We start from the raw sequence: 14,573 nt of genomic DNA on the forward strand, positions 1-14,573 counted from the left end.
CAAAGGATCTTGGAATATGATAGATGGAGGGATGTGAATATGAAGTCTGTTTGGCCTTTAGGCTCAGCAGCTATACTCAGGTCTTTACTTGAACTTGCAAAAGAGAACCTGAATAATTTTTTAATCATTTCTGTGATTCTCAGAAACATACCCTGGAGGCTCTGGCTAGAAGTATATAAATACATCGAGGAATTAATCATATAATCTTAATATTTCAGGAGATATTTTATTGCTGTAAGAAAGTTCAGGACATATGAAAGTGGAGGCATCACAGATATAGTAAGATAAACATTTATATAAATCCAATGACAGAAAAAAATCAAACTTCTGTGTGAAAATTGAAAAATGTGAAAAACACCTATCAACAGAGGCACAAATCTATTACATTTGAGGTACTCATCATAAATTAAGCACATTCAAAATTATGGAAAAACTATCCCTACTGCCTCAATTAGAATTTGAAACCCTACAACTCTTTCATTAAATCAAGTGCAAGGTTCAATTCTTATTAAAAAAAATTAATTGTTTCATAATACTTTTTTGAAGAACATATGTGCATATATATGCATATATATACATACATACATACATACATACATATATATATATATATATACACACACACACACACACACACACACACACATACATACAGTATGTTCTTTTCCTTTCCGCATGTGCTTCAACGGGACAGTAAAATTAATATAAAATACTTAAATTTTCTCTTTTTCCTTTCTTGTTATTTATTTTCTGTTCAATGGCAAAAAGTATCATTAAATAGCTGAAAAAATGGTCAGGAAAACTCAGATCTTTATATCCAAATTCCAAGAAGGTAACTACATAATACTGAAACTCGGGCCTCCTCCTAAGCTAAAAGAAGAAATAAATTATATAATCACATGCTGGCATCTTGTAAGAAGCCATACTGAGGCAATAAGTTATGATATTCATTACTTTTGCCAAACTCGCCAATAAGAGGCCACTGGAGGCTATAAATTTTGCAACATAAGTGTAAGTTTTGATCATGTGGTATTTTAAAATTACTTTCTTAGGCCATATGCTTGAAAGGAAAGCAAATGAGAAAACAAAACAAATTAGATCACTTGCAATTCTTTTAAATATTATTTTATCTTATCCTTAAACTTGTATTATAATCCCTAATATTTTAAAAGGAAAAGAAAATGCATCTTTGCAATTCACAGAATGTAAATTAAGACCTAAATGATTTAGTCCCTGTCAGTGATGGTCAGCTTTTCATGTTCTTCTTCTGTTGAAGCTGGTTCTTCAGAGATTAAAGAATTCAACTGTTTCTGGGCACAAGAGAGAAAGAGTTCCAAAGTTGACAGGTTTCTCTGGCGGATCACTTGATCAAGCTATAGATTTCGTTTAAAAAGAGAAAATAATGCCATTTAGAACATTTGAAATAAACAGTTTGAGAGGAAATGCATTAGGCATATTATTTTAAGAGAAAAACTAGGAATTTATTTTCTACTAATCTGAATAATGCATCAAATTAAAATTATGCCATTTATTTGGTTTGGCTATTATAAATGACATAAGAACAAGTATGAGTTAATAATCTAAACTTCATAAAGTGATAACTTTAAAAAAAAAAAAAACAAATACAACATTATTTCCTTCCCTTTTAGAGGAGAGACACACAAGCAGGACGGAGCACAGGTTATAAACATAACAACAAATTATTTTATTTTGTTTGAGAACTTACAATGAGAATTAATAAAGTAATAAATGATTCAAGTAACAGACAGAGGGTTGAGTGTGTGATATAATTATCAACTAAGGAACTTCAGGATGAGGAGGTTTGAATTTTTTCTGAAAGAGACTTTTGTTGTTTAGAACCCTAAGAGATTGACTTGCTCAGGTTCATGAATAAGCAAAGAATCAGAAATGGAACTTGAATCCACATCTTCATGGCTGTAAGGTTAGCCCTCTTGCCTTTCAAATAGAAAGGAGCTTAAACGAACCTTTTGTCTAACCCCCAAAAGAATACTCTATTACCATGCGATATAACAGAATTCACATTGTACACAACATAGCATGTAAGACTGGGGCAGTTTTCTCAATTGCTGAGAATACTATTAAGAAAAAACAAATTAAGGTTGTAATAACTAGAGGAAGAAAGCACGTGCGTGTGTGTATGTGTACGCAACTTTCCTGTTTTTCAGAAGTGTGGTGTGTTAGAATACATAACTGGGATTACAATAGAAAAGTTTATAGGCATCAATGTGATAGTTTCATATGGACACTATAACAGGCTATGAAAATCATCAAAATATTTGATAATCTACTTATGTTCATAATCTACTTATGAAAAGTTCCTGCTAAATCTAATATTCTATGAGTTTTTATATTTTTAACTTGGTGAAGGCTTTTTTAAAATGATTGTCCTTATAAGGTCATATTTTTTTTAATTGAGCATCTATCATAAGCAGGAAATTAACTATGCAAAGTTCCAGGAAAAATATAAAGATGGATAAAACACAGGCTCTGCCCTTAAAGACCTGAAAACTGAGTAGGGAAAATTAGGTATGAGTATAATTTGATAATACTAAATAGGAGGTATGAATAAAGTACACGAAGTTTCCGAGTAGGGAGAGAAAATTTTTGTAACAGTTTAGATGCACCTTGAGAAACAGGGAGTAATTTTGGCAAGTAAACATACAGAGGGAATGGTGTAAACTTAATAATAAAGGCTTGAAAGCTTGGGTCAGGGAAGAACAAATAGTATGGTTAAACTTCTGTCTACAGCAAAAAATGTGGTAGTGGGCGATGAGGATAGAAAAATAAATTAGTGCCAGAAAGCAGGAGGCCTTGGCCAAGAAATGCAAACTTTAGTTTTTTATACATTAAAGAGCATATCATTTTTTCAGCACCCTGCCCAAATTAGCCATTAGTTTAAAATTTTGAGCAAAGGTGTTACATGATAAGGATTAGTTTATAGCACACATTGGTGAACTCCAATAACAAGTAGAAATAGGGATTCTGTTTAATTAACCAATTAAAAGTCATTTGTTAAGTGTTTTTGATGTGCCTATGGTAGTAAGAGAAATGAAAAGGAAGAAAGGAATGTGAGATTCGAAGAGATAAAGCTGGCAAGACATTGAATGCCTGAATGCAAGACAAGAGAAAGAAAGGAAGATGATGATGAAGTTTTGAATCTGAGAAAATGTTATTACCATTAACAAGAATAAACAAATTAGGAAGAGTGGATTGGATGGTAATATGACAAGATCGGTTGAGAAATAATAGTAATATAAGTTATATATATATATATATATATATATTTCAAATGCCAGAAACAAGCATATAATGTTGAATCAGTGTTGGAACATAAGTGATTTTTAGAGCTTACATAACTTAAAGGAATCTCATGACTATACTATACTATGACTATATATTTGATTTTGATTGAACAGATTAGAACTGAAAACTATTGGGATTATCTAATGTCAGATCCTACTTTGCAGAATACTGTATAATTTTGTATTTAGTCACATATGGTGAGCTTGGCAGACAAGGTGACCTCCAAAAATATACAAAATGTCTATGTAGAACTACCTTTATGGATAGTTGGAAAGCTGACAGCAAACAATTGTTGGCTTTAATTTCCTTGAATATTGTTGAAATTGAGAAGAATCATTATGACATTTCCTTTTAAAATGGGTTTTGAGAGAACTGCTGGAATGCTAGTTTTTAGATGTTAGGTAAAGAAGTTTGGAAATTTTAGACTAAATTCACAGTTTTAAGGAGTCTCTAAGAATTTGACCAATTGCTGCCAGGATATTTATTTAACCTAACAAACTTATGTAGTTCATATACTGCAGTTTTAAAAATTAAAGCCCAGGTCTTCTGGGAACAGAGCCAAGGTGGCAGAGAGGACATACATTACTTTCTGACCTTCTCCTATAACCCTCAGACTAATTAGCAAATCCAGTCTCTGAATTAGCTCTGGACCAGGAGAATCCACAAATATTGGAAGTTCAACAAATTGCCAGCAGAAGATAATTTCAAAGATCGCCAGAAAAGGTCTGTTCCAAATGGAAACAGGAGAGTTGTAGCTAAGCAGAAGCAGATCAGCACAGATGCCAGCACAGATAGAGCAGAGTCCTGGGGAAGTGAGGACTCAACAAGTAGTGTGGACTCTGCAGGGCAGTGCAGACTTCGTGTTAGGGAGAATATATGGAAAGAAATCTGCAGGTATCTACAGTAGTATTGGCCACTATGTCCTAGTTGCAAGCCAGTAGATAAGCAGAGAAGTTATAAAACATCCAACAGAAATTGGTCAATAGGGAACCCTCACTAGAATCTCATGAGACCTGGCCACACCCACCCAGCACCTGGAGTGAGTCAGCAGTGACATAGTGAAGCTGTGGCTGCTTATAAAGGAAGCTGTTGCTTGTAGAAGAAGCTTAAAAAACCCTCCCCTGTTCTAAAAGCAGACCTTAAGTTTTTTCCTATTAAAATGAGTAAAAAAGTAAACAGAACTCTGATAATAGACAGCTTTGATGGTGAAAGAGAAAAACAAATTTCAAATCCTGAGGAGATTAAAGGCAAGATTGTCTCCAGATGAAGCCCCAAAAGATGATATAACCTGGTCCCCACCACAGAAGGCTCTCCTAGAAGAAATTACAAAGGGTCTTAAAAGAGAGCTAGAAGAAAAATGGGGAAAGGAAATGAAAACTTTGCAAGAGAGTTTGGAAAAGATATATAACTCATTAAAAATAGATTTGATAAAATAGAAAAAGAAAGCAATTCCCAGAAAAACAGAATTTGTGAAACAGAAAAAGAAAAAAAAAACTCCTTGAAAAACAGAATTTGTGAAATGGAAAAAGAAAATAACACCTAAAAAACCAGAATTTGTGAAATAAAAACAATTCCATAGAGCAAAACAACTCACTTAAAAATTTAATTGGACAAATACAAAAAGAAGCAAAAAAAATAATAAATGAAGAAACAATTCACTAAAATTCAGAAATGAACAAATGGAAATGAATGACTCAAAGAGACAACAAAAATCAGTCAAGCAAAACCAAAAAAAAAATGAAAAAATAGGAAAAATGTAAAATACTAATTGGGAAAACAAGCAATCTAGAAAATAGATCTAGGAGAGACAATCTAAGGATTGACTCCCTGAAATACATGAAAAAAAAAAAAAGAGCCTAGACACTATTTTTCAGGAAATCATTAAAGAGAACTGCCCAGATATCATAGAATCAGAAGGTAAAATGACCATTGAAAAATTTCACCAAACACCTGAAGAAATTAAAAATTAAAATTAAATTAAATTAAAAAATTAAAACCCCAAGGAATATCATGGCTAACTTTCACAACTATTGGATGAAAGAAAAAATGTTATAAACATTCAGGAAGAAATAATTCAATAAGGATTATGCAGGACCTAGCAGCTTCCACTTAAAGTACTAAAGGACCTGGAATCTGACATTCTGAGAGGTGAAGGAATTTGGAATGTAGCCAAGAATAAATTACCCTGCTAAACTGAGCATTTTCTTTCAGGGAAGAAGATGGACATTCAGTGAAACTGGTGAAATCCTTGGATTTTTGATGAAAAGACCAGAGCTAAACAAAAAATTTGACCTCCAAATGCTTCAAGAGAAACATAAAAAGGTAAAAAGAAAAAAAAAATCCCAACACTTGATAAATGTATTACTGTTATGGGTATACATAGAGAGTACATGTATAATCTGATTTTACTGTTATAATATAAAAAAGAAATTAGAGGTGGAAAGGGGATTGTAACAGAAAAAAGGGGAAAGTGGAGGTTAAAATGAGGGAAATTACATCTCAGGAAAGGCAAAGAAAATCTATTATAATTGAGGGAAAGAAAGGAGGTGATGATTATTGTGTGAATCTTGCTTATCAGATTTGGCTCAAAAAAAGAATATTAGACATATTTGGTTTCACCGAGAAACTTCTCTCACTATAGAAAAGTAGGAGGGGAAAGGGGAAAAGGGAAGGGGTAGGCTAAATAGAAGGGAAAACAGAAATAGAAGGAGAAAGGTATAGCAAAAGGGAAGGGTCTCTAAAGGAGTAGAAGTGTTTGAGACAAGAAATGCTCATAAATAACATACTGGGAAGGAGGAAAAGGGGAAAAGGAAAGAGAAAAGTATAATTTGGGGTTAATAAGATGGCAGGAAATACAGAATTTGTAATTTTAACTGTAAATGTGAATGGGGTGAACTCTCCCATAAAGCATAAGTAGACAGCAGACTGGATTAAAAGCCAGAATCCTACAATATGTTATATGTAAGAATCACATTTAAAGCAGAGAGATACATACAGAGTAAAGGTAAAAGGCTAGAGCAGAATCTATTATACTTCAAGTGAAATAAAAAAAAAAAAGCTGGGTAGCCATCCTGATATCAGATCAAGCAAAAACAAAAATTGATCTAATTAAAAGAGATAAGGAAGGAAAATATATCTTGCTAAAGGGTACCACAGATAACAAAGCAATATCAACATTAAACATATACACACCATATATCCTAAAGGAGAAGTTGAAAGAGTGGCAAGAATAGCAAAACTAGAATAATGGGAGATCTCAACCTTTCTCTCTCAGTTAGATAAATCAAACCACAAAATAAATAAGAAAGAAGTTAAAGAGGTAAATAGAATACTAGAAAAGCTAGATATGATAGATCTTTGGAGAAAATTGAATAAAGACAGAAAGCAGTATACTTTCTTTTTCGCAGTTCATGGAACCTATATAAAAACTGACCATATATTAGGACATAAAGATCTCAAAATCAAATGCAAAAAGGGAGAAATGGTAAATGCATTTTTATTTTATATCACAATGCAATAAAAATTATAGTAAATAAAAAGACAGGGGAAAATAGAACAAAAAGTAATTGGAAACTAAATAATCTCATCCTAAAGAATGAATGAGTGAAACAGCAAATAATAGACACAATCAATAATTTCATCCAAGAGAATGACAATAATGAGACAATATACCAAAATTTGTGGAATGCAGCCAAAGCGGTAATAATATCTCTAGATATTTATTTTCATAAAATAGAGAAAGAGAAGATCAATGAATTAGGCTTGCAACTAAAAAAAAAAAACTAGAAAAAAAAAACAAATTAAAAACCCTCAATCAAATACCAATCTTGAAATTCTAAAAATGAAAGGAGAGATTAATAAAATTAAAAGTAAAAAAGCTATTGAATTAATAAATAAAACTAAGAGTTGGTTTCATGAAAAAACCAACAAAATAGATAAACCTTAAGTTGATTTGATTAGAAAAAGGAAAAAGAAAAATCAAATTGTTAGTCTCAAAAATGAAAAGAGAGAACTATCCACCAACGAAGAGGAAATTAGAGCAATAATTATGAGTTACTTCATCCAACTTTATGCCAATAAATTTGACAACCTAAGTAAAACGGAGAAATTACCTACAAAAATATAGAGTGCCCAGATTAACAGAAGAGGAAATAAATCACTTAAATGGTTTCATTTTAGAAAAAGAAATAGAACATGTTATTAATCAATTTCTTAAGGAAAAAACCCCGGGATCAAATGGATTTACATGTGAATTCTACCATACATTTAAAGACAATTAACTCCAAGACTATATAAACTACTTGAAAAAATAGGGAATGAAGGACTCCTATCAAATTCCTTTTATGACACAGACATGGTACTTAAACCAGGTACAACGAAAACAGAGAAAAAAAATTATAGGCCAATCTCCTTAATGAATATTGATACAAAAATTTTAAACAAAATATTAGCAAAGAGATTACAAAAAAAATCATTCTCAGGATAATACTCCACAACGAAGTAGGATTTATACCAGAAATGCAGGGCTGGTTAAATATTAGGAAAACTATTAGCATAATTGACTATATCAATAACCAAATTAACAAAAACCATATGATATTGAGATAACTTGATAGATGCAGAAAAAGCATTTCATAAAATCCAGCACCCATTCCTATGAAAAACACTAGAGAGTACAGGAATAAATGGACTTTTCATTAAAATAGTCAATAGCATCTATTCAAAACCATCAGTAAATATCATATGTAACAGGGATAAGCTGGAACCTTTCCCAATAAGATCAGGGGTGAAACAAGGTTGCCCACTATTACCACTACTATTCAATATTGTATTAGAAATGCTAGCTTTGGCAATAAGAGAAGAAAAAGAGATTAAAGAAATTAAGAGTAGGTAATGAAGAATCCAAATTATCACTCTTTGCAGATGATATGATGATACTTAGAAAATCCTAGAGAATCAAGTAAAAAACTATTAGAAGCAATGCACATCTTTGGCAAAATGCAGTATACAAAATAAATCCACATAAATCATCAGTATTCTTACACATCACTAACAAAATTCAACAGCAAGAGGTACAAAGAAAAATTCCACTTAATATAACTATCAATAGTATAAAATATTTGGGAATCTATCTGCCAAGGTAAAGTCAGGAACTATATGAGCAAAACTACAAAACACTTTCCATACAAATAAAGTCAGATCTAAGTAATTAGAAAAATATCAAGTGTTCGTGGACAGGTCCAGTGAATATAATAAGATGACAATACTATCTAAACAAATCTATTTATTTAGTGCTATACCAATCAAGCTCCCCAAAGCTATTTTACTTATTTAGAAAAAGTAACAACAAAATTCATCTGGAAGAACAAAAGGTCAAGAGTTTCAAGAGAATTAATGAAAGAATAAAATGCAAATGAAGGTGACCTAGCTGTACCAGATCTAAAACTATATTATAAAGCAGTGGTCATCAAATCCATTTGGGACTGGCTAAGAAATAGACTAATTGATTAGTGGAATAGGTTAGATTAACAGGACAAAATAGTCAACGACTATAGCAATCTAGTATCTGACAAACTCAAAGACCCCAGCTTTTTTTTTTTTTTTTTTTTTTTTTTTTTTTTTTTTTTTTTACATGTGTTACAATATAGTCTAGGTACAATACATGTGTGTGAATATCATTTTCTTGTTGCACAATAAACATTAGAATCCGAAGGTACATGTAACCTGGGCAGACAGATATTAGTGCTAACAATTTACATTCCCCTCCCAGTGTTTCTTCTCTGGGTGTAGCTACCTCTGTCCATCATTGATCAATTGGAAGTGAGTTGGATCTTCTTTATGTTGAAGATTTCCACTTCCATCAGAATAAATCCTCATACAGTATTGTTGTTGAAGTGTACAGTGATCTTCTGGTTCTGCTCATTTCACTCAGCATCAGTTGATTTAAGTCTCTCCAGGCCTCTCTATATTCCTCCTGCTGGTCATTTCTTACCGAGCAATAATATTCCATAACCTTCATATACCACAATTTACCCAACCATTCTCCAACTGATGGACATCCATTCATCTTCCAGTTTCTAGCTACAACAAATAGAGCTGCCACAAACATTTTGGCACATATATGTTTCTTTCCGCTCTTTAGTATTTCTTTGGGATATAATCCCAGTAGTAGCGCTGCTGGGTCAAAGGGTATGCACAGTTTGATAACTTTTTGGGCATAATTCCAGATTGCTCTCCAGAATGGCTGGATTCTTTCGCAACTCCACCAGCAATGTATTAGTGTCCCAATTTCCCCACATCCCCTCCAACATTTGTCATTATTTGTTCCTGTCATCTTAGCCAATCTGACAGGTGTGTAGTGGTATCTCAGAGTGGTCTTAATTTGCATTTCTCTGATCAGTAGTGATTTGGAACACTCTTTCATGTGAGTGGATATAGTTTCAATTTCTTCCTCTGAGAATTGTCTGTTCATATCCTTTGACCATTTATCAATTGGAGAATGGTTTGGTTTCTTATAAATTATGGTCAGTTCTCTATATATTTTGGAAATGAGACCTTTGTCAGAACCTTTGTTTTTAAAAATATTTTCCCAATTTGTTACTTCCCTTCTAATCTTGTTTGCATTAGTATTATTTGTACAGAAACTTTTTAGTTTGATGTAATCAAAATCTTCTATTTTGTGATCAATAATGATCTCTAGTTCTCCTCTGGTCATAAATTCCTTCCTCCTCCACAAGTCTGAGAGGTAGATTATCCTCTGTTCCTCTAATCTATTTATTATCTCCCTCTTTATGCCTAAATCATGGACCCATTTTGATCTTATCTTGGTATATGGTGTTAAGTGTGGATCCATATCTAATTTCTGCCATACTAATTTCCAGTTTTCCCAACAGTTTTTTCCGAATAATGAATTTTTATCCCTAATGTTGGAATCTTTGGGTTTGTCAAAGATTAGATTGCTATAGATGTACCCTTTTTTGTCCTTTGTATCTAATCTGTTCCACTGATCTACTGGTCTATTTCTTAGCCAATACCAAATGGTTTTGGTGACTGCTGCTATATAATATAGCTTTAGATCAGGTACACTTAGACCACCTTCCTCTGAGTTTTTTTTCATTAGTTCCCTTGCAATTCTTGACCTTTTATTCTTCCATATGAATTTTGTTGTTATTTTTTCTAGGTCATTAAAATAGTTTCTTGGGAGTCTGATTGGTATAGCACTAAATAAATAGATTAGTTTGGGGAGTATTGTCATCTTTATTATATTCGCTCGGCCTATCCAAGAGCACTGAATGTCTTTCCAATTATTTAAATCTGATTTTATTTTTGTGGCAAGTGTTTTGTAATTTTTCTCATATAATTCCTGACTTTTCTTTGGTAGATGGATTCCCAAATATTTTATACTCTCAACATTTGTTTGGAATGGAATTTCTCTTTGTATCTCTTGCTGTTGCATTTTGTTAGTGATATATAAAAATGCCGAGGATTTATGTGGATTTATTTTGTATCCTGCCACTTTGCTAAAATTCTGAATTATTTCTAATAGCTTTTTAGCAGAGTCTTTGGGGTTCTCTAAGTATACCATTATGTCATCTGCAAAGAGTGATAGTTTGATTTCCTCATTTCCTACTCTAATTCCTTGAATCTCTTTCTCGGCTCTTATTGCCGAGGCTAGCGTTTCTAGTACTATATTGAATAGTAATGGTGATAGTGGGCAACCTTGTTTCACTCCTGATCTTACTGGGAAAGGTTGCAGTTTATTTCTATTGCATATTATGCTTACTGACGGTCTTAAATATATACTCCTGATTATTCTAAGGAATAATCCATTTATTCCTATATTCTCAAGAGTTTTTAGTAGGAATGGATGTTGGATTTTGTCAAATGCTTTTTCTGCATCTATTGAGATGATCATATGGTTCTTATTAATTTGATTATTAATATGGTCAATTATATTAATAGTTTTCCTAATATTAAACCAGCCCTGCATTCCTGGAATAAATCCTACTTGATCATAGTGTATTATCTTGGAGATGATTTTCTGAAGTCTTTTTGCTAATATCTTATTTAAGATTTTAGCATCAATATTCATTAAGGAGATTGGTCTATAATTTTCTTTCTCAGTTTTCGATCTACCAGGTTTAGGTATCAGTACCATGTCTGTGTTATAAAAGGAATTTGGTAGGACTCCTTCATCCCCTATTTTTTCAAATAATTTATATAACATTGGGGCTAATTGTTCTTTAAATGTTTGGTAGAATTCACATGTGAATCCATCTGGCCCTAGGGATTTTTTCCTGGGGAGTTGATTAATAGCTTGTTCTATTTCTTTTTCTGAAATGGGACTATTTAAGCAATTTATCTCCTCCTCTGTTAATCTAGGGAGCCTATATTTTTGGAGGAAGTCATCCATTTCACTTAAGTTATCAAATTTATTGGCATAAAGTTGGGCAAAGTAACTCCTTATTATTTCTCTAATTTCCTCTTCATTGGTGGAAAGATCCCCCTTTTCATTTGTAAGACTATCAATTTGATTTTCCTCTTTCTTTTTTTTGATCAAATTTACCAAAGGTTTATCTATTTTATTGGCTTTTTCATAAAACCAACTCTTGGTTTTATTTATTAATTCAATAGTTTTTTTACTTTCAATTTTATTGATTTCTCCTTTTAATTTTTGTATTTCGAGTTTAATTTTTGGTTGGGGGTTGACCCCAGCTTTTGAGATAATAATTCACTATTTGACAAAAACTGCTGGGAAAATTGGAAACTAGTATGGCAGAAAGTAGGCATAGACCCATACCTAACACTGTATACCAAGATCAGGTCGAAATGGGTTCATGATTTAGACATAAAGAATGATTTTATAAACAAGTAAAAAGAACAAAGAATAGTTTACCTCTCAGATTTGTGGAAGAGGAAGAAATTTGTGACCAAAGAAGAATTAGAGATCATTATTGATAATTTTGACTATATTAAGTTAAAAAGTTTTTGTACAAACAAAACTAATGCAGACAAGATTAGAAGGGAAGCAATAAACTGGGAAAACATTTTTACACCCAAAGGATCTGATAAAGGCCTCATTCCAAAAATATACAGAGAATTGACTCATGTCTAAAATAGTTCAAGCCATTCTCCAATTGATAAATGGTCAAAGAATATGAACAGACAATTTTCAGATGAAGAAATTGAAACTATTTGTAGTCACATGAAAAGGTGCTCCAAATCACTATTGATCATAGAAATGCATATTAATTCAACTCTGAGACACCACTACACACCAGTCAGATTGGATAAGATGACAGGAAACGATAATGACCAGTGTTGGAGGGGATGTGGGAAAACTGGGACATTGATACATTGTTGATCGACCTGTGAACAGATCTAGCCATTCTGGAATGCACTTTGGAACTATGCTCAAAAAGTTATCAAACTCTGCATACACTTTGATCCAGCCGTATTTCTATTGGGCTTATATCACAAAGAGATCTTCAAGAAGGGAAAGGGGTCCACATGTGCAAAAAAGTTTGTGGTAGCCCTCTTTGTAATGCTAAGAAACTGGAAACTGAGTGGATGCCCATCAATTGGAGAATGGCTGAATAAGTTATGCTATATGAATGTTATGGAATATTATTGTTTTATAAGATACGACCAGCAGGATGATTTTAGAGAGGATTGGCGAGATCTACATGACTGATGTTAAGTGAAATGAGCAGAACCAGGATATCAATATAAACAGCAACTAAGACCATATGATGATCAATTCTGATGGACGTAGCTCTCTTCAATAATGAGATAATTCAAACCAGCTCCACTTGTTCAGCCATTTATACCCAGAGAGAGAACTGTGGGAAAAAAAAGTGTGGAACACAACATAGCTTTCTCACTCTCTGTTGTTATTTGCTTGCATTTTGTTTTCTTTCTCAGCTTTTCTTTTTCTTCCTTCTTTATCTGATTTTCTTGTGCAGCAAGATAACTGTATAAATATGTATACATATATTGGATTTAGTATATATTTTAACATATTTACCATATATTGGACTACCTACCAGCTAGGAGAGGGGGTGGGGGGAATGAGGGGAAAATTTGGAACAAAAGATTTTGCTTGGGTCAATGTTGGAAAAATTACCCATGTGTATGTTTTGTAAATAAAAAACTTCAATTAAAAAAAAAAGAATTTGTATGTGATACCATATATATGTCCATTACCATGACCTAATTATCTGCTTTTAATAAATATGTAGTTTGTTTTTTAATAAAAATGTAGTTTGTTTAAAAAAATTAAAGCCTGAAGGATAGGGACATTTTGATGCATCTTTTAATAAAGCATATTAATTACTTTCCTTGCTATGTTAGGAATCATTCTGGAATTAGAATCTATAAAGATGATAGCCTTAATGGCAGTGGGTTTAGGCAGCTTCTAAACATTACATCATATCTCCATATTTCTCCACAGAATTGGGTGAATAATTGTTCAAGCTTGAAATTCTGAGCATGCCCAAGGTAGAATATAAACCCTCTGAGGAAGAAGATATGAATCTGAACATAACAGAGCTCAGTATCTAATTTGGTGGGTCTTTTCATGCATGGCATATAAGATCATGTCTGTGAGGTAGAATATTTGGGACCATTCTCTAAAAGCCAGCCCATAAGAATGATGTTCTTGGCAGGTACCTGAATTTCAAAGGTTTCTGTTTTATTATGCATGACCTTATTATTCTTTATTGAGGTAATACAGGCTTTGGCAAATTATTCCACTATTTTTCTACTTTGTAATGTGAAGTTTAATTTTTTATTTGTGGCTTTCATTTCAAAGTGTATCAAAGATTAATACTTTATGACACAACACTGTCAAATTTTTTAATAACAATCGTGCCATATTTTCAGATTTGATATTTATTTTTCTTTAATGATGGGGTAAATGTAAAATACATTACTTTCATCTTAATTTCATATTGCTTCAGCTGTTATATAGCTCTTAGGTATTCCTGAAAAAAGTTTAAAATTGGGGGCCTGAGCTTTATAAATCTTTTTACTTTCATTTTTCTTTTATTTTAATCAATCTTTAATGGTTTCAATTTATTGGCTTCTACAGAGGTTCAGAAGAAATCCACTGATTCTTGCAGACTTTAAATTTAATAATCATTTAGTGAAAAGAAAGACCACTGCTTGCCTGGTCTTTATCCACCTGTTATTCATGTTAGGTTTGCACTTACATTTATATCAGTATGTCCTGGCCAAAGCAAAAAAAA

The 14,573-nt window shown here is 32.4% G+C and overlaps 1 protein-coding gene across 2 annotated transcripts in view; it reads right to left on the reverse strand.

Moving 5' to 3' along the window:
• Window positions 1–207: 207 nt before the first annotated feature.
• CCDC91 (coiled-coil domain containing 91) overlaps window positions 208–14,573 on the reverse strand; it is a 533,266-nt gene continuing 518,900 nt past the window's right edge. For both annotated transcript variants that reach the window (XM_074270657.1, XM_074270661.1), the window contains exon 13: window positions 208–1,373. In XM_074270657.1, coding sequence (XP_074126758.1) covers window positions 1,227–1,373 — 147 coding nt within the window. In that variant the 3' untranslated portion in view covers window positions 208–1,226. The remainder of the gene's footprint in view (window positions 1,374–14,573) is intronic.

The sequence above is a fragment of the Sminthopsis crassicaudata genome, chromosome 5 (genome assembly GCF_048593235.1).
Source record: "Sminthopsis crassicaudata isolate SCR6 chromosome 5, ASM4859323v1, whole genome shotgun sequence".
Taxonomy (NCBI): domain Eukaryota; kingdom Metazoa; phylum Chordata; class Mammalia; order Dasyuromorphia; family Dasyuridae; genus Sminthopsis; species Sminthopsis crassicaudata.